General features: G+C 33.1%; 3 protein-coding genes and 1 pseudogene across 3 annotated transcripts; all 4 read right to left on the reverse strand.

Annotated features, from left to right (window-relative positions):
• Nucleotides 1-336: 336 nt before the first annotated feature.
• On the reverse strand, nucleotides 337-1175 carry LOC132799062 (major strawberry allergen Fra a 1.05-like). Its single transcript, XM_016031721.4, has 2 exons — nucleotides 902-1175; nucleotides 337-810 (listed from the first exon to the last, which is right to left on the reverse strand). Exons 1-2 carry the CDS (start codon nucleotides 1083-1085, stop codon nucleotides 512-514), a joined length of 483 nt encoding a protein of 160 aa, XP_015887207.3. The 5' UTR covers nucleotides 1086-1175; the 3' UTR covers nucleotides 337-511.
• A 1838-nt stretch (nucleotides 1176-3013) lies between these two features.
• LOC107422275 (major strawberry allergen Fra a 1.05) lies at nucleotides 3014-3932 on the reverse strand. Its single transcript, XM_016031704.4, has 2 exons — nucleotides 3656-3932; nucleotides 3014-3483 (listed from the first exon to the last, which is right to left on the reverse strand). Exons 1-2 carry the CDS (start codon nucleotides 3837-3839, stop codon nucleotides 3185-3187), a joined length of 483 nt encoding a protein of 160 aa, XP_015887190.1. The 5' UTR covers nucleotides 3840-3932; the 3' UTR covers nucleotides 3014-3184.
• An 8959-nt stretch (nucleotides 3933-12891) lies between these two features.
• Nucleotides 12892-16064, reverse strand: LOC107422264 (cysteine-rich receptor-like protein kinase 25). Its single transcript, XM_048476721.2, has 7 exons — nucleotides 15202-16064; nucleotides 14891-15031; nucleotides 14588-14709; nucleotides 14292-14502; nucleotides 13793-14030; nucleotides 13478-13628; nucleotides 12892-13392 (listed from the first exon to the last, which is right to left on the reverse strand). Exons 1-7 carry the CDS (start codon nucleotides 16052-16054, stop codon nucleotides 13060-13062), a joined length of 2049 nt encoding a protein of 682 aa, XP_048332678.2. The 5' UTR covers nucleotides 16055-16064; the 3' UTR covers nucleotides 12892-13059.
• Nucleotides 16065-23345: 7281 nt separating this feature from the next.
• LOC107422301 (major strawberry allergen Fra a 1.04-like) lies at nucleotides 23346-24216 on the reverse strand (annotated as a pseudogene).
• Between the last annotated feature and the right edge of the window lie 1080 nt (nucleotides 24217-25296).

A 25296-nucleotide genomic window follows, 5' to 3' on the forward strand; every position in this document is an offset into this window, starting at 1 on the left:
TTTTGATAGCAGGCTTGCTAAACAGCCTAACAAATTTATGCTTATTGGTTGTTTTGCTGCAAGCTCATTGGAATGCTCTTCAAAAAGGTCAAATCCCTGATAACTATACTAGTTATCAGCCAAGCAACTAGGATATATGATGGTTAAATTGATTTGATTAACTTAAATTTAAAGAAATTTGAGATGGCAAAGTATAGGAAAAGTTGAATATTAAGCAACAAATATTTTTTACTGTATATACATTGCATTGTAGCCATTGATTGTTTTACGTTGGTTTCCCCTGTTTCTATTCTGCTTTTGCTATGCATTTTGTTAAATGAAGTTGATAATTCACTATTTGCAACCACTATATTTTGTGATCATTCACCTGATATTTTTATTTGATCATAATAAAACAATTACAAAATGTTCACACTTCAACATTCTTGAAAACAAAAGCAAGCCCGAGAAACTGACATTGATGGAAATAAATAATAGGAAATATTACATTTCAGTGAACAGTAAATTTGGTTTAGTTGTAGGCATCAGGATTCTCCTGGAGGTACTTCTCAACAACCTTGAAGAGATGCGAAGCCTTTTCTTTCCCTGCCTTGATTTTGTCTTCGGTGATGTTGTGGTTGTCGCTTTTGGTGTGGTATTTGCTGACGCTCTTGATGATAGATCCTCCATCAGCTGCAACAAACTTGGTCTCATAAGAGATTTTCTCAAGCTTGTCTGTCAAGGCATCTCCTTCAATCAAACTGTAGGCATAAACGAAGTTGTCTTTGTCAACTGTTTCAATCTTTTGCTTTGAATAGTTGAAGTGGCTGCCTGCAAATTCATGACATTGAGGGAAATAAGAAACAGACTCCAAAAAACATGATGATCATGGAGATAATTATGCAACTAAAATAATACTAACCTTCACCAAAGGTGATCTTCTTGATGGTTCCAGCTCCTCCATCTCCTTCAATGATTTCAACAGACTTAACTGCATTGGGAGCAATCTTTGGGAATAGATTGTCTGCATCAAGGACAAAGGCCTTGAAGAGCCTAGCTGGAGGGATAGAGGAAGTGAACTCAGATTCATAAGATAGAACAGCCATGGTATCTAAAAGGGTTTAAAATGAGATCAAAGAAAGAATAAAAGACTAGAAGTGTATTGCTAAAATCTGAAAGAGTTTTTGAGATGAAGAAAACTACATATTAGAATTGCTATTTATAAACTTTGTCTGAAGGTTTAACCCGAGTTAATTTAGGCATGCAGTTTTTGCCCCCCCTTTTCTTTTCTTTGCATGCTTCCAAATTTAATATGGACGCTTCCATTTGGTCAAAGAATGATGCCTTAGAATATTGATTATGAAAAAGCTCCATTGATATAAAGGTTTGTTCTTTATAAATCCTATTGATTGAAAAGCACGCCAAGCAGTCTCTGGCTGCTAACTATTTTCAATAAGACCATTTTTCTAACTTCATTATTTTATAGAAATTAAAGGCAAACTAGAATATTGTTGTTGGAACTATGGAAAAAAAATGACATAAATTGATGGTCATTGTTCAATAATGTGAACTCTCCTTGTCTGCTATTGGCTGAAATCAAGCTTTCAACTCTTCATCACACTTTCACCCTCTAAATGTTAAAGGGACGAATAAAGGAAGCTGTTCAAACGTTAATTTTGCTAAAGATGGTGTTCTCATAGGGAAACAATGTGATAAAAGAATAAAAATTAGGGATTCTAGATGGTCTACTATAAAATAGTGCTTTGGTGGAAAAGTTTTGAAAAATATAATTAAATAATATTGACTATGTTTTAGTTTTCCAAAGTCAAGCAAATTAAAGTGATGGAGTTAGTTAACAGAACTAAGCATGATAAAACTCGTAAGAGTTTCCCATTGGATTAAGCTGGTAGATTTAATGCTTCTTTCATAAAAATTCCTCTTTGTCATTTTCAACTCAAATAGTACTTTTATAAGTTTCATACCTTTTTTACTAAAATTTCATGTTGGATTACTTAATTATTAATAAGTAATATGCATACCAAAGTATAGTGGTAGTCTATTTATGTAATATATATACAACACCTACATAATGTCATTTGGATTAAGATATTGAACGTCTCAAAATGATCAATCAGTTAGAAAAAAGGTTCATCTTTTCATGAGCACTTTGGGAGTTTACATAGAAAAGTCCAAAAGGGGAAAAATCATGAAAACTATTGAATAATCTTATACATGGATAATTGTGGGACCAATTTAGGCAACTTGGTTCATGTTTTCTATTTGGTCAAACATGTCTGGCTTTCAATTGATCACAAAACAGTCGGTGTTAGACGTGTGCTCTCTTAACCGAAGACAAAAAGCATTTTTCTTTTTTTGGAAAGAGAAAAAGAGTTGCTAGCTGGTATATATGCAATTGCTTAATAAGTCCATGTGGGTTATACATAATTGAGGATTATTTTCTAAGTATCTATTCAAGATGTAAAAGTTGTAGAATCGTGGTTTTGGGTACATCTTCCAATATGTGCAATCTAATAATTATACATTGTTGCAGCATTATTCAAAACTTTGAGATAATGCCTTTTGGAAATATTCAATTAAAGGACCAAAATTGGAAGTTCATTTTTATGTAATATGGAAAAACTTCTTGACATGCAATGATGATTGAGGATCATTCATCATTAATTCAAGAAAAACCCACGTATCATCAAATGTGGCAGAAATTTCAAGAAAAACAAGTTTATGTTTATTAGTTGTTTTGCTGCAAATTCTTTGGAATGCTCTCCATAAAGGTCAAGTCACCGATAACCATACCGGCCTAGAAACTACCATATATGGTGGTTAAATTAATTAGGTTAGCTTTAATTCAAAGAAATGTGAGATGGAAAAGCATATATAGAGTTGAATTTTTAGCTATTAATATTTTTTACTGTATATTTATTGAATAGTAGCAATTGATTGTTCTATGTTAGGTTTCCCCTGTTTTCTACTCTGCTTTTGCATGCATGTTCTTAAAGGAAATGGAGAGAAGTCACCATTTGCAACTACAATAATTGGTGATCAATCACCAGATGCTTTTATTTGATTATAATAAAACAAATAGAAATGTTCACACTTCAACATTAAGAGTAAAAAAACGAGCCCAAGAAATAGATATTGATGGACATAAACTATAGGAAACAACGCTTCAGTGGATAATAAAATTCGTTTAGTTGTAGGCATCAGGATTCTCTTGGAGGTGCTTCTCAACAACCTTGAAAAGATGGGAAGCCTTTTCTTTTCCTGCCTTGATTTTGTCCTCTGTGATATCATGGTTGTCGGTCTTGGTGTGATATTTACTGATGCTCTTGATGACAGATCCTCCATCAGCTGCAATAAACTTGGTCTCATAAGAGATTTTCTCAAGTTTGTCTATCAAAGCATCTCCTTCGATCAAACTATAGGCATAGACGAAGTTGTCTTTGTCAACTGTTTCGATCTTTTGCTTTGAATAGTTGAAGTGGCTGCCTGAAAATTCAAACATTAAGTGAATGAGAAACTGACTCCAACATCTTGCTCACAATCACAATTTATGACTCATGTTTTCCAGTTTCGGAAATTCTTAGTAGTTTGAAAAGTACTTCCAAGAACTATATGAACAAGTTGATCATGAATATAATGATGCAAAGTATATACTAACCCTCTCCGAAGGTGATCTTCTTGATGGTTCCAGCTCCTCCATCTCCCTCAATGATTTCAACAAACTTAACAGCATTGGGAGCAATCTTTGGAAAAAGGTTGTCTGCATCAAGGACAAAGGCCTTGAAAAGCCTAGCAGGAGGGATAGAGGAAGTGAACTCGGATTCATAAGATAGAACAGCCATGGTAGCTAACAAGGTTTGAGAAATGAGAGCAAAGGAAGATTAACAAGACTAGGAATATATTGCTGAAACTTGAGGGAGTTTTAGAGATGAAGAGAAGTGAATACTAAAGGTTATATTTATAGACTTCGTGTAAAGAGTTATCTTATTGCATGCTTCCAAATTTGCTATGGGAACTTCTATTTGGTCAAAGAATGGTGCCTTACTAGAATATTGATTATAAAAAGAGATCCATTCATTATAAAAGTTTGCTCCATTTTATAAAACCTATGAAAAACAAGAGAGTAATTTTTTTCTGACCTCATTAGTTTAAATAAATGTATAACGAATTAGATGTTATTGTCAAAAAAAGAAAGAAGGAAAAATGACAGATATTGATGGTCAATGGTCAATTATGTCAACTCTCTGGCTCCTTATTGGCTGAAATCAATATTTTAACCCTTTGATCAAACTTTTTTCTTAAATTTAAAACTTGCATTTGTCTACTTCTAGTGTTTTCTTGAAATTCTTCTTGCAACTTTAACCAATCTTCTCTAGAAGTTATACAAGATATGATTCTAGTAAAGATGGAGTTACTCATTGAAGAATGAAAGGCTATCAAGGCTTTGAATCCTTTAGCTATCTCAGCTTCATGTGCAAGTCTTTGTGCTTATGTAGCATTTGCTCTCAACTCCTCAACTTCATAACCTTTTTTTATCACATCTCAAAGTCCAAATACCAGCTGCACATATAAGTGTACAAAGATGGTAAAGGTTGGTGAGATTTTGAATTCCAAAGATTGTCTCTTTCCAAATCAGGTAAAACTCCTTTGATCTGATGGAAGACTGGGATATCTTTATCCAAACTACTTGAAATTTGATATGTGGCATGTTGAAATATTGAGATGAAATATGGAGAAGACTAGGTCCAAAGGAATTGGGTAGAGCCTCCAATTCATCTCAAATCCATGGGCCATAACTGCTGGAAATCTCACCAGTTGTGCCAATTGCAACCTACATATCTTTGACTTCCCATGTCATTTTTGAATCATTCTTTTTGATATATTTTCTTATACAAGTCTATTACAACATATCAAAAATTCATAACTTGGTTCAAACAACACAGAACATGCCAGCTCCCACAATGCACCTATGTTGCTGGAAATATAATTTCCAGCTAGCCATTCTACAAGTAAATAGCAATACTTAACAGAAAAAAAGACAATTCCTAAGATAAATACAACAATACTTAGGCATTCCAAAGATATGAAAAAAAAGCATAAAATATAGACCTAAATATTTAAGATATTCAGCAAAACATTTCTTGAGATATTAAAAAGAGCATAAAACATAGACCTAGATATTGTTTTAAGATATTTAACAAAACATTTCTTGTAAAGAAAGAAGAAGGTGAAAACCTTGGTAGACTTTGGCCTGCACAAGGTGGCAAGATTATCACATTTTCAACAACAAAATGGCTTTGTACTTTTTATACCCTCTCTATATGTTGGAAAATTTTCATTTGTCCTTATATTCTAATTTTATTTCAAGCGAGGCCAACAACGTATAACCTTGGAGCTCCTTAGGGTTTGTTACTATATTAAATTATTATCTATTTTAAAAATAGTTATGAGTTGGGCTTTAGAGCTAAGTATGGAATATAATTAAAAATTGGTTGAATGGAATTCATGATTTTTTTTCCTTTATTAATTGCTAAATAATTTGTTGTATTTTTAATTTGCGTATTTTAGTATGATTGCACATTTTTTTAAAAATAAAACTCTAATTCATTTTAATTGATTAATGAGGAAACTAATTTATTTTTTTAATTTTAAATTTTCTATTAGTTAATTTGAAAATCAATTTGGAAATTAGACTAGGATAAAATAAATTATAAATTAAAAAATTAATGTAAAACCTTTTAAATTTGAATGTTCAATATTGTCTAATTTAACTAAAATACAAAATACATGAGTACTAAAATGCAATCAATTAACCCTATAATCTCTATGACCATAATGACAGTGTTATATGTGGTGGATACATTTGATAGTCTGGATGTTGCTTGATATTATCGGGAGGAGGAGATGGTGATAATATTAGAGTTGTGTGTGGTGGTGGTGTGGCACTTCTAGTGCTAGGTTCATAGAAAGGGTAAACCCCATATCTAATTTCGCAGCTGGGTATAGGAACTCTTCCACCTTCTTTCTCATCACAACACATATATATGTTGGAATTCTTCCGATAATGTCGTTTTAGCAATTGCTGCAACCTTGCCGGGATAAATTTACTGGGGGCACTGCACAAGTGGATATGTAGTTTTAAAGTTTCCTGTTGCATGCTTCGGAAGAGAACCACAGCCGTAGGCCGCATTATTTTTAAGTCGGTCAATAGTCCTGTGTACTACCCAATAAGAAGTTTAAGAAGTATTAATACCATGGAATTTCCACTGGAGCTGTCACATTTGTTCATCCCCAAGAAATTTCCAATGAAATTTCGGGTGATCCAGGTCCACCGTCGAGTAAATTGGTTTTCTATTTCTATTTTGGTAATGGGTCCAATGCGAATATGTGACTTAAGCACGTGCATTATCCAATCCACCATCTTATCGGTTTTCAGACAACTTAGATAATAAGATGTCCTACGTATAACTAATTAAATAATGGCATACGTATACATTGACACTCAGATTGAACAGTAAAAAAGAAGCCGTCTGATGCCTTTTTCTAATGTCTCTCTTTCCTTTATATGTTTTCTTTCCTTTGCATATCTCTATATTCTTCTCCTCCCCTCTATGATAACACTATTGTGTAAAGCCTGTGCTCTACTCATCAACATTGAACGACATTTATACAGATACGGGACGATAAACATAGTAAATCTACATATTACAAAGGAATTAACAGTATAAACTATATATATATATATATATATAATATTTATCTAAGATTCTTTCCTAATAGGCAAATACCCTCCAAGTCTCCATTTCTTCTCAACTAACAAGGCTTTATTTATTACTTCTCCATCTACATGAAATTTTTTCTCTTAAATATTTATCAAATGGTGGAAAATCTCTCCAAGTGCTGATTTTGAGAGACGCATGGAGCAGACACTTTAAAAACAAAATTTAAAAATTCGCAAAGGGAAAAAAATATTATTCATGTCATTCAAACTAAAGGGTAGCAATATTATAAAGATGAGTTAAATATATTACGGAGCTAATGTGAATTGCTTGAAAGTAATACTAATTTTCGATATGGAAGAAATTGTTTGGCACAAATATGTGATTAAGCGATTTCAAAAAGGAAAAAGAAAGAGAGAGAAAAAAGAAAAAAAGAAAGAAAGAAAGTATGTGCTTAAGCTGATAAAAAATGAGGCCCCAACAATATATACTGGCTAAAGAAAAAAAAATGTGATTAAGCTCATACAAATTGAGTCCCAACAAAATATGCTAGCCAGCGCGCAACTTGTTATCACCATGTTTGACTTATAAGCCTATCCTTCATAGGCTGAAAGCTATCGTTACATTGCTGTAAGCCTGTATCAAGAGGAGGAATCAACAAAAACATCGATTGCAAGCCTTGTCATCTATTATAGATCCTATTCACCATAGATGTATTGTTGAGGATGAAGGATATGCTTTGTCTGTTTCCTAATTTTGATATCACTTGTTTGTGGTTCTATGCTAATTCTATATAAGGAGCAATTCAAATCTCTTATATACTTTTTAAAATATTCGTATCTAGCTAATGTAGAATTTATGTTCATATACTCTTATAGTTCCTCTGTCATTCCAAATACAAGCCATGCCCTTTTTGTCCTCTCTCTCTCTCTCTCTCTCTCTCTATGTGTATATATATATGTATCTATTAACTTTGACTTGGTGGCTTGAATGACGAAATCGTACCAAAGACTTGTTGATGGAGAAGACCATTTAACAGCTAAAACGTTGTCATTCCATTTTCAAAATCCTTGTAACCATTGCAAGTGGATGATGACATGTTGGGCTGAGGAGAGTTATAGAGGCTGTGGGATTTGAAACCGAAAACACAACAAAAATGAAAAGAAGAAAAATGAAGCTTAATCTGGTGTGAAAAAATACAGTACATTCATTTTTGGACAGAAACCATATAAACACAAACTTACAACAGTGATACACCTAATTTTCACCTAACACTGCAGAAATCATACTACCAAAAACCAAGCCATACTTTGGCTACCTAATACCATAGTATTTTTAGCATAAAGCTGAACATAAAGTAACTAAAGTAACTAATGACAGTAACAAAAGTGTCATTACTCTAACACTCCTCCTTGGCACTTTTGCTGGAAACATTAAGATCATCTCTTAATGTTTCAAACCTGTTTCTTGGCAATGCTTTTGTCAAAATATCAGCAAGTTAGACCTCAGACCTGCAATGAACCAACTTCACTTCACCATTTCTTTCAGCTTTCCTCATAGCATGATATTTGATTGGAATATGTTTTATTCTTCGATGTTGACCTGGATTTTCTATAATGGAAATTGTAGATTTGTTATCACAATATATAATGGTAGCTTCTTCTTGCCTTTCCATCAAATCCATAAACAACTTTCTTAGCCATAAAGCTTGATTCGAAGCAGCTATAGCAGCAATATATTCAGCTTCAGTTGTGTATTGAGCAACTGAACCTTGTTTTTGTGAGGTCCATGAAAATGGATTTGAACCAATAGAAAATAAGTAATTGAAGTACTCTTTGAATCCTCCATGCTACCAGCCCAATCACTATCAATATAGCCTATCAAAGTGCCTTCTTCTTGCTGCGAAAACCAAACACCATAATCTATAGTACCTCTAATATACCTTAGCACTCTTTTAGCTATAGAATAATGCATATGTGATGGAGCATGCATAAATCTAGAAAGTAAACTCACAGAAAACATAATATCAGGTCTAGAATCACATAAATATAGCAAACTCCCTATAAGGCTTTTATAAACTGAAACTTTAATCTTGGTAGCACCATCTTCGAGTTCAAACTTTTGATTGTGAACCATTGGAGTATCAACTGGATTACACTTCTTCATATCAAACTTTTTGAGTAGTTCCACAACATACTTTTTTTTAGCTAAGAAAATGCCATAACTAGATTGACATATTTCCATGCCAAGAAAATAGTTCATCAATCCCAAAATTCTGCTATACCAAGATCTAGGAGGTTGTTTCAAGCCATAAAGAGCTTTATGCAGCTTGTAAACTTTGTCTTCCTTTCCTTGAACAACAAAGACTTCAAGTTGAACAACAAAGCCTTCAGGTTGTTCAACATACATTTCTTCTTGCAAGTAACCATTGAGAAATGCAAATTTCACATCTAAATGATATACTTTCCAACCTTTTTGAGCATCAAGAGCTAGTAGTAATGTGATTGTCTCATGCCTTGCAACTGGTGCAAACGTATCTCCATAATCAATACCTGGTTGCTGCACATAACCCTTAACTACCAACCTTGCCTTATGATTTTTTATTGTACCATCTGCATTGAGTTTGGTTTTAAAGACCCACTTCACTCTAATTGCCTTTTTTGCCTTGAGGTTTGTTCACCAATTCACAAGTCTTATTTTTGTTTATCATGCTGATTTCAGTTTCTATGGCCTCTCTCTATGTCTTAAACCGATTTGCATCATAGAAAGTAATTAGATCACCCAATGCTAGGTTGCATCTCTCATATACATCAGTCAAGGATCTTGTACCTCAGATTCCAATAGTATTTTCATCATCTGAATCAACCTCCTCTTGAATTTCATCATGCTTTTGGATAAAATAAAGATGTGAACATTACTTTTTTCCCAATTCCAAACATTAGCTTCATCAACGTTAACATTCTTACTAACAATCAGCTTGTTAGTCTTCAAATGATATACTCTGTATCCTTTGAGTTGCTGCTATAACTAACAAAATTCCTACATCAGCCTTTTGAACCAACTTGTCTCTTTTAATTCAAGAACATGTGTATAACAAATGTTCCCAAATATTTTCAAATGCTCCACAGTAGGCTTAGCTCGATACCACACTTAATATGGAGTTTTGGACTCCAATGCGTTAGTTGGTAATCGATTTAGCAAATATACTGAAGTATTCACTGCTTCAACCCAAAACTTCTTTGGTAATTGCTTCTCAAACAACAAGCATCTACACATCTCCATAATAGTCCTGTTCTTCCTCTCACTAACCCCATTTTGCTGAGGAGTATAGGGAGAAGTTAGCTGATGTTGAATTCCAGCTTCTTTGCATTGCTACTTAAACTTTTGATTTGTATATTCAGTCCCATTATCTAATCTTATCACCTTGATGCGACACCTTGTTTGATTTTCAACCATGAGTTTAAAGGTGGTGAATATCTCAGTAACTTCAGATTTTTGTTTCAGAAAATATAGCCAACATGTTCTAGAGAAATCATTAATGAAAGTGAGAAAATATCTGCTAGCATTGATGGAATTCTCACTCATAGGTCCGCATACATCACTATGAATCTATTGAAGCTTTTTAGAAGCTTTCCAAGCACTTTTTGAAGGAAATGGAAACTTTTGTTGTTTACCAAGCTGACAAATTCACACACTTCTTGATTTTTGCTAACAGTAGGCATATTATCTACCAATTTCTTTTCATGCATTAGATTTAAGGAGTCATAGTTAAAATGACCAAGCCTTTTATGTCACAACTTAGATTCGTCACTAGATTTGGTATAAAAACATTGTTTCCCTTATTGTTCCACTCTGCTATGAAGCTTTTATCTTTCATTGCAACATTAGAAATTTCACTTCCATGTTGATCATATATTATGCAAGACTTATCTTGAAAATTCAAAAAATATCCATTTTCAAGCATTTGTCCCACATTCAACAAGCTTTGATTAATTTCAGGTACATATAGCACATTTGAAATGAGTTTAGTACCTATTCAAGTTTCCACAGCCACATCTCCTTTGCTTTGAACTTGAATATAATCTCCATTTTTCTATTTGGACTTTGGAAACAAAGCTTCATTCCAAGCTCTTGAAGAGATCAGCATCATGAGTCATATGTTGAGTGCAGTCACAATCCACCAACCAAGCTTCTTTGCTGTCGTTTTCTGCATAACATGTCGCAACAAATAACCGTTCTTCATTTTGCTGTGCTTCATTAGCAACTTGTACTTGGTGTGCTTATTGCATTGGTCTTCCTATGTTTTTGCAAACTTTTTCAATATGTCCAAGTTGTTTTCAAGCCCTACATTGAACATTAGGCCTAAACCAACAATACTTTTCAGAATGATTGTTCTTTTTACAATGAGAACACTTCATAAACTTCTTTCTTTCACCATCTCTATTCGTACCAGCACCATTTCTTCCTTTGTCATTACTTCCTCCACCTTGCTGTTTCCTTTAGTTATTGTTTGCTGGAGCCTTTCCTTTTTATAGTGCTAGAAAAGCACTTTCTGAGGTTTCTTTCTTGTCTTATAGATCTTCTTTGTTCAGTTACTTGTAAAGCATTAACAAGTTCCGACAAAGAAAATTGATTAAGGTCTCTTGACTCCTCCAAGCATGAGATCTTTGCTTCAAACTTCTCTGCCAAGTTAACCAGCACTTTCTCCACCATTTTTCTATCACTTAGCTCCTCTCCAAGAATTCTGATATGGTTTATTACCTTCATAAGTCTATCTATAAAGTTTTTCACCAACTTAGAATTCTTCATTTTTAGAGTCTCAAACTCCCTTCTTAAATTCAATACCTACATCTGTCTTGTTCTTGCACTTTCCCGGAAATCTTCATTCAGCTTGTCCTATACCTCTTTGGCTGTAGTGCAAGCCATAATTCTGGTGAACATCACATCTGAAACACCAGCATGTAAAGCAGATAAAGCCTTAAACTTTTCAGTAACTTCCTCACTATGTTGCTTTATTTGTGCAATAGTGGGATTTGCTGTCAAAGGAGAAGGATCTCTATTAGTTTCCACAACTTCCCACAAGTCAAAAGCTTGAAGGTAAGCTTTTATCTTTATAGACCACACGACATAATTTTCTCCAAAAATATAGGAGGTGATGGAGCAGAAAAATGAGCTGAAGCCATTTAAAAAAGGAAGGAAAGGTAGAAGGAAGGTTTCTGTATTTTTCTTGCTATTTCACTCACGGCCCCTCAAGATCATAGAAGCTCTGATACCATTTTGTGGGATTTGAAACAAAAAACACAGTAAAAATGAAAAGAAGAAAAATGAAGCTTAATCTGGTGTGAAAAACTACATTGCATTCATTTTTGGAAAGAAACCATATAAACATAAACTTACAAAAGTAATACATCTAATTTTCACCTAACACTACAGTAATCATACTACCAAAAACCAAGACGTATTTTTGGCTACCTAATACAACAGTGTTTTAAACATAAAACTGAATATAAAGTAACTAAACATAGAAAAACAACTAATTGCAGCAACAAAAGTGTCATTACTCTAACAGAGGTGAATGCGCACCCTTTCATCAATAAGTTTTATTATTTTTAATAAGTTCCAATTAGTCGTTTGTTTTATTTTGTATTTGATCATTATTTAAACGGTGTTGTTGAGGTCTTCTTTGTATAAAAGGACCATCGGTCTAACATGGATCTAGGCCTGTTTTGTTGTTCAATTTTCTTGAAGTTGAAGCTTCTATATTAATGGAATCTTAGCCTTCATTTGGTTATCTGAGTTAAACATCTGGAATTTCAAAGTTTTCTTTCATTTCCTTGCAGCACTTGTCCTTTTGTCAAAATTTTAAAGTAAACAAAGTCATTTGGGCCACCAAGATCGCCATGCATATCAGGCTCAAAAGATGGAATGAGGTATTTTGAAACAAGTTTAGGAAAGTCACACAATTGGACTTAAGCAAATAAGAACTTGTAATTTTGATTCCAACAACATGAATTGGAGGATGGAAAATCTAATCTCGACCTTCCAGCAAATGATAATAAAACATTAAAAAGAACTTCAATTCCACATCTTTAATATATATGGATACCCTTGCAAATATTTCTAAAATTATTTTTGATTGTCAATTTTTAAGATAGATACTTTTTTATAGTGTTTGACAAGAAATATTAAAACGAAAATTTCATTTACAATTACAAAAAACAGAATTGAATACTTCGAGAACTAATACTTGTCTTAAAAAACATTGATACTTGTCTTAAAAAACGGCAGATGCAGTAGAAAAGCTGGCCTGGCAATGGACAATGCCTTCAATGATAAATTAACCCTACCGAGGAAAAATTTCAGAAATGGACATATTATTAATAGTAGTTGACTTAGACTTGCTTGTAGATTTGTTGGATTCGATCCCAACTGAAGGCATGTCTTGGTTAGTTCGAGTTTGCGGTAAAAAAGCTGGCTTGCGAGGTAATGCCAATGAGACAGAGTAACTGCTTAACATGAGAACTATCGTTGCCATGGTGGGTCTGCTCACTGGATCTTCCTCTACACAAAGTAAGCCAATATGAATACATCTAATTACTTCATTTCTCGAATAAGAATTTCCTAGGCTAGGATCCAACATCTCCAATATTGTCCCATCCATCCAATGTTTCCAAGCCTGTATTAATTCATAGTGCCATTTAAAATGTCACGACAACAAATGATGAAATAGATTACATAGTTTCATTTTGGTTCATACTCACATAGCTCAGGAGGTCTGTGGGACCATCTGATTGAAGAAAACTGCTATTTTTCTTGTCAGTTACAATCTCCAAAATTATTACACCAAAACTGTAAACATCGGACTTCACAGAAAATTTTCCATGAAATGCATACTCTGGTGACATGTAACCACTACAGACAACCAAATATGAACTAAAAGTTTAGTCACATAGGAAAGTTTAAAAATGTGATAATTTAAATTGTAGCTGGTAAAGGTATCAGAATTCCATTAAGATGGAAAATATATAATTAATGTACTAATTTATAGTTTAGAAATTAGTAATATAAACTCTTACTATGTCCCAACAATCCTACTTGTGTTCCCCTGAGTTTGGTCAACTCCAAAAATCTTTGCCAGCCCAAAGTCTGAAATTTTTGGATTCATTTCCTCATCTAACAATATATTGCTAGATTTAAGATCACGATGTATAATTCTCAATTGAGAATCTTCATGAAGATAAAGAATCCCTCGAGCAACCCCATTAATAATTTTGGAACGCCTCGACCAATCCAAATGTCCTTGCTTGTCAAGGTCTACAAATATGTAATTAGTAAAAATATAAACTTAGTATAAAACAATTAAGATTTTGTCTATGTGTGTCTATAAAGAAATCATTCAGTTCCAGGAAAACAAGAAGAAAACAAGAATACAAATATACATATAGATATATATAGTTTTCCACAAATCTTGTAGATTTTTTAGAATGAGCAAGATTTTAAATGAAACTATATTTAAATCTACTTTAAACAATTGACAGCTAATGCTGAAAGTTTTAAATATGTTAAAAGACAAACCAAATAGGAAGTGGTCAAGGCTATTGTTGGGCATAAATTCGTAAACAAGAATCTTTTCTTCTCCTTCCAAGCAAAATCCCAATAGCCTAGCCAGATTTCTGTGGTGAAGCTTCGCTACCAATACAACCTCAGTCTTAAACTCTTCTCCTCCATGCCCAGAGCTTTTTGAATGCCTCTTCACAGCTATATGTTGCCCGTTTGGAAGTATTCCCTGAATGTATTGCTAAAAATCAATTTTGAGAAAATATCAAAAGTCTGAGTTGTATTGAAATTTTAATTTCTGAAAACCTAACTACCTTGTAAACCTCGCCAAATCCACCTTCGCCTATTTTGTTACCACCAGAGAAGTTGTTTGTGGCTACTTTAATAATACTCAAATCAAATTGCAACGATTCTACAGTAGATATATCATTGCCATCTACAAAATCATTAATGTACAGTTAATTTTTTTAAAATAATAATAATAATAATAATAATCGGGCATATATATGGTTGAAGCTTTTAAATAACAGAATCAAATCGAGCTGTAGGTGAAAATAATAATAAATGACTTAAATTTGACAAGGAAATAAATTAATTCTCTCCCTATAAAAATTTACCATTTCTTTCTTGTATAGCATTGTACTTTTCCTTTGTTCTTCTTCTTAGGAAACAGTATCCTACAGCGGAAAGGAAAAAAATAACAGCAAATATTGGAACAACAATGGAAACTATAAGTGTTGTTGAGATTTGATTTTTTCCTGCAAAGACATGAAAATGTAATCATATATCAATGTGCTTGAGACTATTTAAGTTCTCCCATATAAACAATCACACTTTTCAAAGGGAGTATACAACATATGGATTAGTAAAACAAGCTAAGTTAGACTTGGCTAGTAACATTAACATAAGAAGATGCGTTTCAATTTACCGTCAGATCCGGATGAAGGTGGAGGAGGAACAAGCAACGGTGTCGGGGTTGGTGCAGCCGCCAGCTCGTAAAAAGGGTAGATTTCGTATCTAATATTACAACTGGGACTCAAAATATTTCCCCCAGGCCGTCCGAAACAACAACTCGTAAGACGTGCAACCATTCCTCGGAGACACCTATCACAATCGGAGCTGTTCAGGTCTGGGGTGCATTGGACAAGGTTGTACAACGTGTCGTTTGCTGTAAATCGTGCTTCTTCCGTGGCAAATTTTTTAGCCCCTGTTGGAGCATCCGCGGCTCTTGTCACAGAGTTGTTCATCAATACCTGTAACAGCTGATTAAACCGGACTGGCTCGGAAATATCTTGTGTGTTTGACATCGAAACGGAAGGAGAATCGTCCATGTTGCCAAAGAAAGATTCATTCGAGTAACGTATCATGCAACGATCGTACCATATTACACCCACCTTTGCTACGGGACAGTATTTCTCAACTAAATCTTTGGTTGCAATTGTCACACATTCTTGGCACATATCTATGGTTACGTCACCACGACATAGAATCGAGCCGTAAACAACATTTCCAGGGTCTTGGCCAGCAGAGGTGTTGTAGAATCCGGTGTCGCGAGTGGAATTGGAGGTCAGGTAAGACAGGAGTTGATTGAGATTGGATTGGTAGGTGCTGTTTGGTGTGAAAGTGGATGTGTTTGGACATACACTGTATCGGTATTCAGGGATAGCTTCAATAGTAAGGCTAAGCCTGATAAGAAACCAGATGATCAGAACAAGAAGCGCCATGTTCATATAACCTGAAGGAGTAGCCATCTTGATATGATCAGCCCCACGACTTCCCATTTGTCGTCATATCGATTTAAAGAGATATACGTATAACGTGGAGGTGATGGGAGTGGCAAGAATGTAAATTTTAGCGGTGACATATGGCCTTTGACCAAAAATAGTCATATGTGGCTGGGCCATTGTGTCAGGTTTTGTTTTTATTTTTTATTTTTTTATCAAACATTATGTCAGGGTGGTTTGAATAAATTAGATATTGAAAAGTCATCGATTATACAACTGGAAGCCCGTGATAAGTGATTTATTATTATACTTTTCCTTGTCAAATTATTCTTCTATAAAATATTTAGTTTTCTTCTTGTACGCGGTTCTTTTTCTTTTTTTTTTTTTAAATTTTTTTTTTTTTCCTTTTCATCAAGTTTACGTTTATAGAGATTACCTTAAAAAATAACTTCACTTATACTGAATGTTAAATCCTGACTACAATTTTTGTATTTAATTTGCTTCCTTGGCACTCTCTAAAGATATAGGTATTAATTATTAATAAAATAGGACAATTGCACTTTAATATTTTCTAATTTGGAATAATTACATTTTTCACTCGTTTCACAAAGCTTTGCATAGCTCACTGTCAATCTACAAATTTTGTTACAATTTTGGCAATTGGATTTTTTTTTTTTTTTTTTTGGGTTCTAATAATAGTTAATGGACATTTTTGTATGCAAAAAATTTAAGACTTGTTTGATAGGAAGTAGTATTGTATTGAAATGTATTATATATTGGAGTAGATTAAAATATATTGTATTGGAATAAACTATAACATTTGATAATGTAACTTTACTAGAATGATCATATATCTAAATTTATATATTTTATCTAATTTATTATTATAAATAATTTTCTATTGAATGCTATATATTTAAGTATGTGGATGGCAACTTGCTTTGGAAGGCAACCCTAGAATCAGAAATCCATTAATTAACTCACTTTCAACAATTCCCTTTCGGTTCCTCCTATTTATTAATATATATTTGGATACTCCAACTATCTCAACAAAAATATATATATATATATATATATATATATTATTTATCATCATTAATAAACCAGCAAGACATATATACCGAGTAATAATTTAAATAGTTAGTATTAAACAATTCACTTTTACTGTTTTAGTAAAAAAAATAAAAAAAAAATTAAATCCACCAATTTAAATTTATCATATAAGTTTATAATTGTCACTAATAGTAATAAATAGCAGAATTTAGTTGGATACAACAAATTATTTTAGTTAGTACCTACACTTTAGTTGGATTGCACATTTTTTTCCCTAAATAAAACTCTAATTCATTAAAAATTGATGCCTCTCTCCTTTTTATGTTTTTCTTTCCTTTGCATATCTCTACATCCTTCTTTTCCCCTCTGTACTAACTAAACTAAACAATATTGTGTAAAGGCTTGCTCTACTCATTAAGTTAAAATATTACATTTCTACAGATAAAATGATGATAAAAATGGTAAATCAAGAGATTACAAGGAACTAACAGTATATATTATATATATATATATATATATATATATATCTAGATAAGATTCTTCTCTAATACCCTCCAAGTCTTCATATCTTGTCATCTAACAACGCCCTATTTATTACTTCTCCGTCTATATGAAATTTTTTCTCTTAAATATTTATCAAATAGCTAGTGGAAAATCTCTCCAACTGCTGATTTTGAAAGACTAATGGGAGCAGATAGTACTTTAAACACAAATTTTTTTTAAAAAAAAAAGGCAAGGGAAAAAAGATTATTTATGTCTTTCATAATAACGAGGTAGTAAAATTGTGTAGATGAGTCAAATATTAAGGAACTGATATGAATACATTGAAAATGGTATTAATTTTCAATATGAAAGAAATTGTTCGGCACAATATGTGATTAAGAGAATTTAGAAAGAAATATATATATATATATATGTGTGTGTGTGTGTGTGTGTGTGTGTGTGTGTGTGTGTGTATGATTAAGTTGATATAATATTAGTCCTAACAATATATACTAGCCAGCATTGGGTCCAATCTCTTCTTAAAACCACCCTATTAAAGTTTTTGCTTGTTCTCTAAATTTATTTGGTGGTTAAGTTTGTTTGGTAGCTAAGTTAGTTTGTAAAACAACAACCTTATTATCTTATAAATATGTGTTAGGCTTTTAGTCTTATATCATAGGCAACATATATTTTTTAGAGATTTCAAGAGGAGAGTTTCTAGAGAAGTTTTTTTATGTATGGATTTTAAAAAAATAATATATCTTTTACTTTTAATTCCTTTGTTTTCTGTGTTTTTAATGGTCACAAAATCACAACAAGTGGTATTAGAGCCAAAAACCATATGGGGCATCTGTATGCATGATAAAAAACCCAATGTAATCGAACGATGGTGGGCCCTTGGATAATAGACCTCAATGGTGAATTTAAACCCCATAATCAACTATTGAAGTTTGGTGAGTTACATTTTTGCCTAAATTTTCTAAAATCTAGATTTTGAAGCTAGAAGAGTCAAACAAATATTTTGACCATTTCAAATGCATTGGTGGATTTCTTTTTGCCAAATTCAGCTCTAATTTTTTGATCAAGCCATTATAACTCAATATGTCAATGGAGGAATCATTTTCAGATGTTATAGTGAAGTTTATTGCTACGAACTATACATTTTGGAGACTTTGGATGAAAGATCTCCTCAATTGTAAAGATTTTTTTGACCTTTTAGATGCCAAAGGAAAGAATCTCGATCCCAACAAAGAAGCAAAATGAAAGAAACTAAACAAGAAAACGATCTATTAAATCTAGGGGTAGATTGATCATAGTGTCTTCCATCATGTTGCACAGGAGATAGACTTATACACACTCTGGAAGAAGTCGGACGACATGTACCTAGCCAAGATTGCTTGGAATAAAGTCGTGCTAATAAGGTGTTTAGTGAATTTGAAGTTGAAGAATGGAACTTTTGAAGCCTAACACACTAGTGTGCTTTAGAGCTTGGTAAATCAATTATTTGTGGTGAAGTTATAACTAGGGGATGAAGAGCAGAAACTTTTACTTTCTATTTTTCTTCTAGATAGTTGGGAGACCATGTGGTCTTTCTTAGCAATTCTGCACCAAACGATAAACTTTCCATGGCTATGGTAATTGATGCCGTATTTAATGAGGAGGCCAGAAGAAAAGACATAAGCAATGACTAGTCACATGCATTTGTCAAAAAGAAATGAGGGAGACAACAAGAAAGTAGTCAAGGCAGGGGGAGAGGTAGATCCACAAATGAAAGGAGACTAATATATAAATGCCTTTATTATGGCTAAGAGGGTCACTTGAAGAAGTACTAAAGGAATATATTGGTAGAGTGGGGACTAAATAACAATTAGCCATAGAAGGATGGTAAGATTTTAGTCATTGTTAAAGGCGAAGTGACATGTTGCTCCACACATGAAGAGATGTGTCTTCACATTTCAAGCCAAGACGTTGAGTGAATAGTTGATACTGCAACATCCTACCACATTACTCCACACATAGAGTTTTTCAAAATATACAAAATAAATGCCAGGACCCATCCAGGATCCCTTCCCAGAACACTAGATAAGCTGTGATCCCACAGGAAAACCCTACCGGACAGTCCTACGAAAAATCCGGCAGCATCTACCCTAAGGATTGAGCATGCCCAAAAAATTACCTGTACAAAAATACATTTCTATACAGTACCACCTTATCCCTCTCACTTTACTACAATATATTCCACAAATTTTCAGAACTTCTATATAAAAAATAGTACAAGTATATAGGTGCGAGGAATAATTTAATAAAACACAAATACCTTTATATTTTGTGTCTACCCACATGACCCACTTAGTACAATTCTATATCTCTATACCACGTTCTGAACATATCAAATGCATAAATAGAAAGAAAGGTAATAAAACAATGACCACAATAACAATAATAATAATAATTACTATTATATTAACGATAATAATGATAATGATGGTATTAGTACAACTTGCATGAGGACTACTATATAACCGTACTTGTTCAAGGGCTACCATATTTGTCTGAAGGCTACCATTTGCCCAAGGCTATTACATAACTATACCTACCCCAAGGCTGTGGATTAATATACAAAATAGCTTGGATTCATGATACCCAAGCTAGACATTTTAAACTCCTCCTCAAGTTCACGCTTTAGCTTATACACATTCCTTGGGTCCTCGCTGATGACCAACAAGTCATCCACATACAAAGAAACCACTACCATGTTTCTTTCAATCCTCACATACAAGGTGGGTTCATTTTGACTCCTCCTAAAGCCATGGTTATCAACCCTTTCATACCAAGCCCTGGGTGCTTACTTAAGATCATGTAAGGCTTTGTGAAGCTTATAAATCTTATCTTCATGCCCTTGAACCATATAGTCCTCGGGTTGCTTCATATACACTTCTTTTTGCAGCACACCATTCAAAAATGTCGATCCAGTAAAACACGCTCCATTGCTTAGTAGTCGAAAGAGTCGGGATGAGCCTAATGATTTCCATCCTTACTACGGGTGCAAACTTCTCCCCATAGTCAACTCCGGCTTGTTGTGCATAACCCTTGATCACCAACCTTGCCTTGTGTTTACAAATGGCGCCATCTAGATTGTATTTGGTTCTAAAGATCCATTAGACACCAATTGCTTTCTTATTTTTCAGTTTAATAACAAAGACTTAGTCTCATTCTTCTCAATCATCTCCATTTCCACATCCATTGCTTCCTTCCACTCTTTCTTCATCATGCCCTCTTGCACACATGTAGGGTCAACAAGTGCAACATTACACCTTTCATAAATCTCAGACAAAGATCTCCCCTCTAACACAATCACCAACCTCCAAATCTGCTCCAATGATTTCTTTGAATAGATCATTATCCTTCTCATTGTCTTCATCATTGTTGTTTTCAACATTTCTTTCTTCATTTTCTTTCTCAAACCGTGGCTCATCCTCATTCACCAATAGCTCCTTCTTACTCCAATCCCATTTTGGATTTTCATCAATCTTCACATCTCTAGTTACCACAAGCTTTTTATATATTTTTAGAGGAAGTGAACTCTAATTCATAAGATAGAACAACCATGGTAGCTAAGAGGGTTTGAGAAATGAGAGCAAAGAAAGAATGAAAGACTAGGATTGTATTGCTAAAATTTGAAGTAGGTTTTAAGATGAAGAGAAACGCATATTAGAGTTGCTATTTGTAGACTTTGGCTGAAGGATTACCCTGAGTTACTTTAGGCATGAAGTTTTTGCAAATTTTGCGTGCTTCCATATTTACGACGGAAGCCTCTACTTGGTGAAGAATGATGCTTTATAATATTATGAAAAAGCTCCATTTATATAAAGGGTTTGCTTGTTTCAAATATATATATATATATATATATATATATAGAAATGGGTTGGTCTTTATAAATCCTATGATTGAAAAGCACCCAAATAGTTCTGGCTGCTAACTGACTCCATAAAAAGGATAGTTTATCTAACTTCATTAGTTTGAAGAAATTTAAGGCAAATTAGATATTGTTGTTTAAATTATGAAAAAATGATTTGCATTGATGGTCATTGGCCAATGATGTCAACTCTTCTTGTCTGCTATTGGCTGAATTCAAGCTTTCAACTCTTCATCACACTCTCACCCTCTAAAATTAAAGGGAAAAGTAAAGGAGGCTGTTCAAACATTAATTTTGTTTAACATGGTGTTCTCATAGGCAAACATATTGTGATAAAGAATAAAAATTAGTGATTCTAGATGGTCTACTATAAAAGAGTGCTTTGATGGAAAAGCTTTTGAAAAATATAATTAAATAATATTAACTATATTTTAATTTTCCAAAGTCAAGCAAATTAAAGAGATGGAGTGAGTTACCTAAGCTAAGCATGAAAAACTCATAAAAGTTTCTCACTGGATTATTTAATTGTTAATAAGTATGATATAAATATTAATTATTAATTAATTATTAGGTTTAATACTTTTTTCCGAAAATAATTATTAGGTCCTATGTTTTTTGAGCCTCATGCTTGAAAAACAATAATTCCTCTTTGGCATTTTCAACTCAAATAGTGCTTTTATAAGTTTCATATCTTTTCGCAAAAATTTCTGTTGGATAATATACATATATTCGTGCTGATATACAGTCATAGTCAATATATTACATATATTTTACAACACCTAGTTACCAAAGTATATTGGGTATATAATTCATCTTGATAAGATATTGAACCTCTCAAAATGATCAATCAATCAGAAAGGGTTCCTCAATACATATACATGTGGATCATTCAATTCCTCAGAAATTTTGGAATTTGCATAGAACATTCCAAAAAAGGGAAAAATTTTAAAACTGTTCTATGATATTATGAATGGAAAATGTGGGACCAATTTTGGCATCTTCGTTCGTATTTTATGTTTGGTCATATAGGTCTACCTTTCAATTGATCCAGAAAAAGGATCAGTCGGTGTTAGAGGTGTCCCCTCTTAACCAAAGACAAAAAAAACATTTTCTTTTTTGGGACCCAAAAAAAAAAAAAAAAAAAAAAAAAAAAGAGAGATGAGTTTCTAGATGGTATATATTCAATTGTTTAATAAGTCCATGTGGATTGACATAATTGAGGATTATTTTCTGAGTAGCTATTTTGGAGGTAGAAGTTGTAGAATCTTGGTTTTGGGTACATGTTCTAATTTGTGCAGTCTAATGATTATACATTGTTGGAGCATTATTCAAAACTTTGGGATAATGCCTTTTGGAAATATTCAATCAAAGGATCAAAATTGGGAATTAATTTTTATGTAATTTAGAACTTTTTTTGGCATGCATTGATGATTGAGGATTATTCATAATTGTTCACAGCAATTCAAGAAAGCTCACATGTCCTCAAAGGTGGCTGATGGAAAATAATCTAAAATATGTTTCACAGTTTCTTAACCATACGAAGTTAATATTTGGATAGCAGGCTTGCTAAGCAGCCTAACATATTTATGTTTATTGGTTGTTTTGCTACAAATTCTATGGAATGCTCTTCGAGATGGTCAAGTCCCTGATAACCATACCAGCTATCAACCTAACAACTACATTATGTGGTGGTTAAATTGAGTTAACTTTTATTTGAAAAAATATGAGATGGAAAGGTATATGTAGAATTGTACATTCAACTATAACTATTTTTTTCTCTATAGTCATTGATAAATAGCCATTGATTGTTCTATGCTGTAGGTTTCCCCTGTTTTATTCTCTGCTTTTGCTATGCATTTTGTTAAAGGAAGTAGATAATTCACTATTTGGCAGTGCTATATTTGGTGATCGCTCACCTGATGTTTTTATTTGATCATAATAAAGAAATACAAAATGTTCACACTTCAACATTCTGAGAAACAAAAACAAGCCCAAGAAACTGATATTGATGGACATAAACTATAGGAAATCACACTTCAGTGAACAATAAAATTGGCTTAGTTGTAGGCATCAGGATTCTCCTGGAGGTACTTCTCAACAACCTTGAAGAGATGGGAAGCCTTTTCTTTCCCTGCCTTGATTTTGTCTTCTGTGATATCATGGTCGTCGGTCTTGGTGTGGTATTTGCTGACACTCTTGATGACGGATCCTCCATCAGCTGCAATAAACTTGTTCTCATAAGAGATTTTCTCAAGTTTGTCTGTCAAGGCATCTCCTTCGATCAAACTGTAGAAAGTTGTCTTTGTCAACTGTTTCAATCTTTTGCTTTGAATAGTTGAAGTGACTGCCTGCAAATTCATACAATGAGGGAATGAGAAACTTTCTATGAAACTTGGCTATGATCTTAAGTGCTTATTTTTAATAGTTTGAAAAGTACTTCCAAAATACTAAATGAACAATATGATCATGGGAAAAAAAAAAAAAAAATGATGTAAACTAAGTAACGTTATACTAACCGTCGCCAAAGGTGATTTTCTTGATGGTTCCAGCTCCTCCTTCTCCTTCAATGATTTCAACTGACTTAACTGCATTGGGCGCGAGTTTTGGGAAGAGGTAGTCCGCATCAAGCACAAAGGCCTTGAAAAGCCTAGCGGGAGGGATAGATGAAGTGAACTCTGATTCATAAGATAGAACACCCATGATGCCTGAAAGGGCTTGGAAAAATGAGATCAAAGGAAGAATTAGGAGTTAGGAGTTTATTGCTGAAATTTGAAGGAGTTTTAGAGGTGATGAGAAATGCATATCAGCATTGCTATTTATATAGTCTGTGTGAAGGGTCAATTTATTTAGCCATGCAGTTGCTACATTTTTTTATTTATTTTTGTTTTGCATGCTTGAAAATTTCGTATGGAACCTTCTTTTTGGTCAAAGAAATCCACCTTTTAATACTGGTTGTAAAGGCTTGGCAATTTTCTGAACAAAAGAAATAAAGAAAGATTGATTCAAAAGAAGTCAAAAAGTTTAAGCCACCAACTAGTAGATCAATGTTTTCTATTTCAAGATTTAAAAAAAAAAAAAAAAAAAAAAACACAAGGGTGACAGTTCAGACAGGGGAACCTTCAACCTTAGCTTGTAGTTTTATTCTGATAGATAAAATGTTTCAAATTACTTGTTTTGGCATGCTGTTACTTGTTTTCTGTTTGGCCAAAGAAAAAGGATATTTTTCCATATGGTGTGCTATTGTTTAATATGTTCACATGGAGTGAACAAGATTGTGAGTCATTAGAATAGCAAATTAAGATATAAAAAAGTTGGAGAATCTTGGCTTTCAGTGCATTTTTAATTTGTGCCAACTGATATTTTATTGTATTTTAGGAGATGATCCTTCTTGAAAATATTAAAAGTACAAATAAAATAAAAATGTTTGTTTGTCACGGATAGAAGCAATACTATAAAATATTGTTTACTGTCTGGTGATAATAGCAATACTCTCTAAACAAGATACCAACTTATTTGACAAGTTAGGTTGGTCTAGTGGTAAGCCCCTTATATTCACATTATTGATATTTATCTATTTCATCCAATATGAAACTTTATTTTATATGATATATACAATCATTTTCACTTCTTACATTCACTCCTTTGTGTGATTATGAATAGTAAATATAAAAATATATTTTGCAAAATGCAATTTTTTATTGGGCCATGCAACGTTTGTTTGATTATGAGTAGTAAATATAAAATATATTTTACAAAATTCAATTTTTTATTGGGCCATGCAAAATTTGTTTGATTATGAATAGTATATATAAAAATATATTTTACAAAATGCAACTTTTTATTGGGC

The sequence above is a fragment of the Ziziphus jujuba genome, chromosome 3 (genome assembly GCF_031755915.1).
Source record: "Ziziphus jujuba cultivar Dongzao chromosome 3, ASM3175591v1".
Lineage (NCBI taxonomy): Eukaryota > Viridiplantae > Streptophyta > Magnoliopsida > Rosales > Rhamnaceae > Ziziphus > Ziziphus jujuba.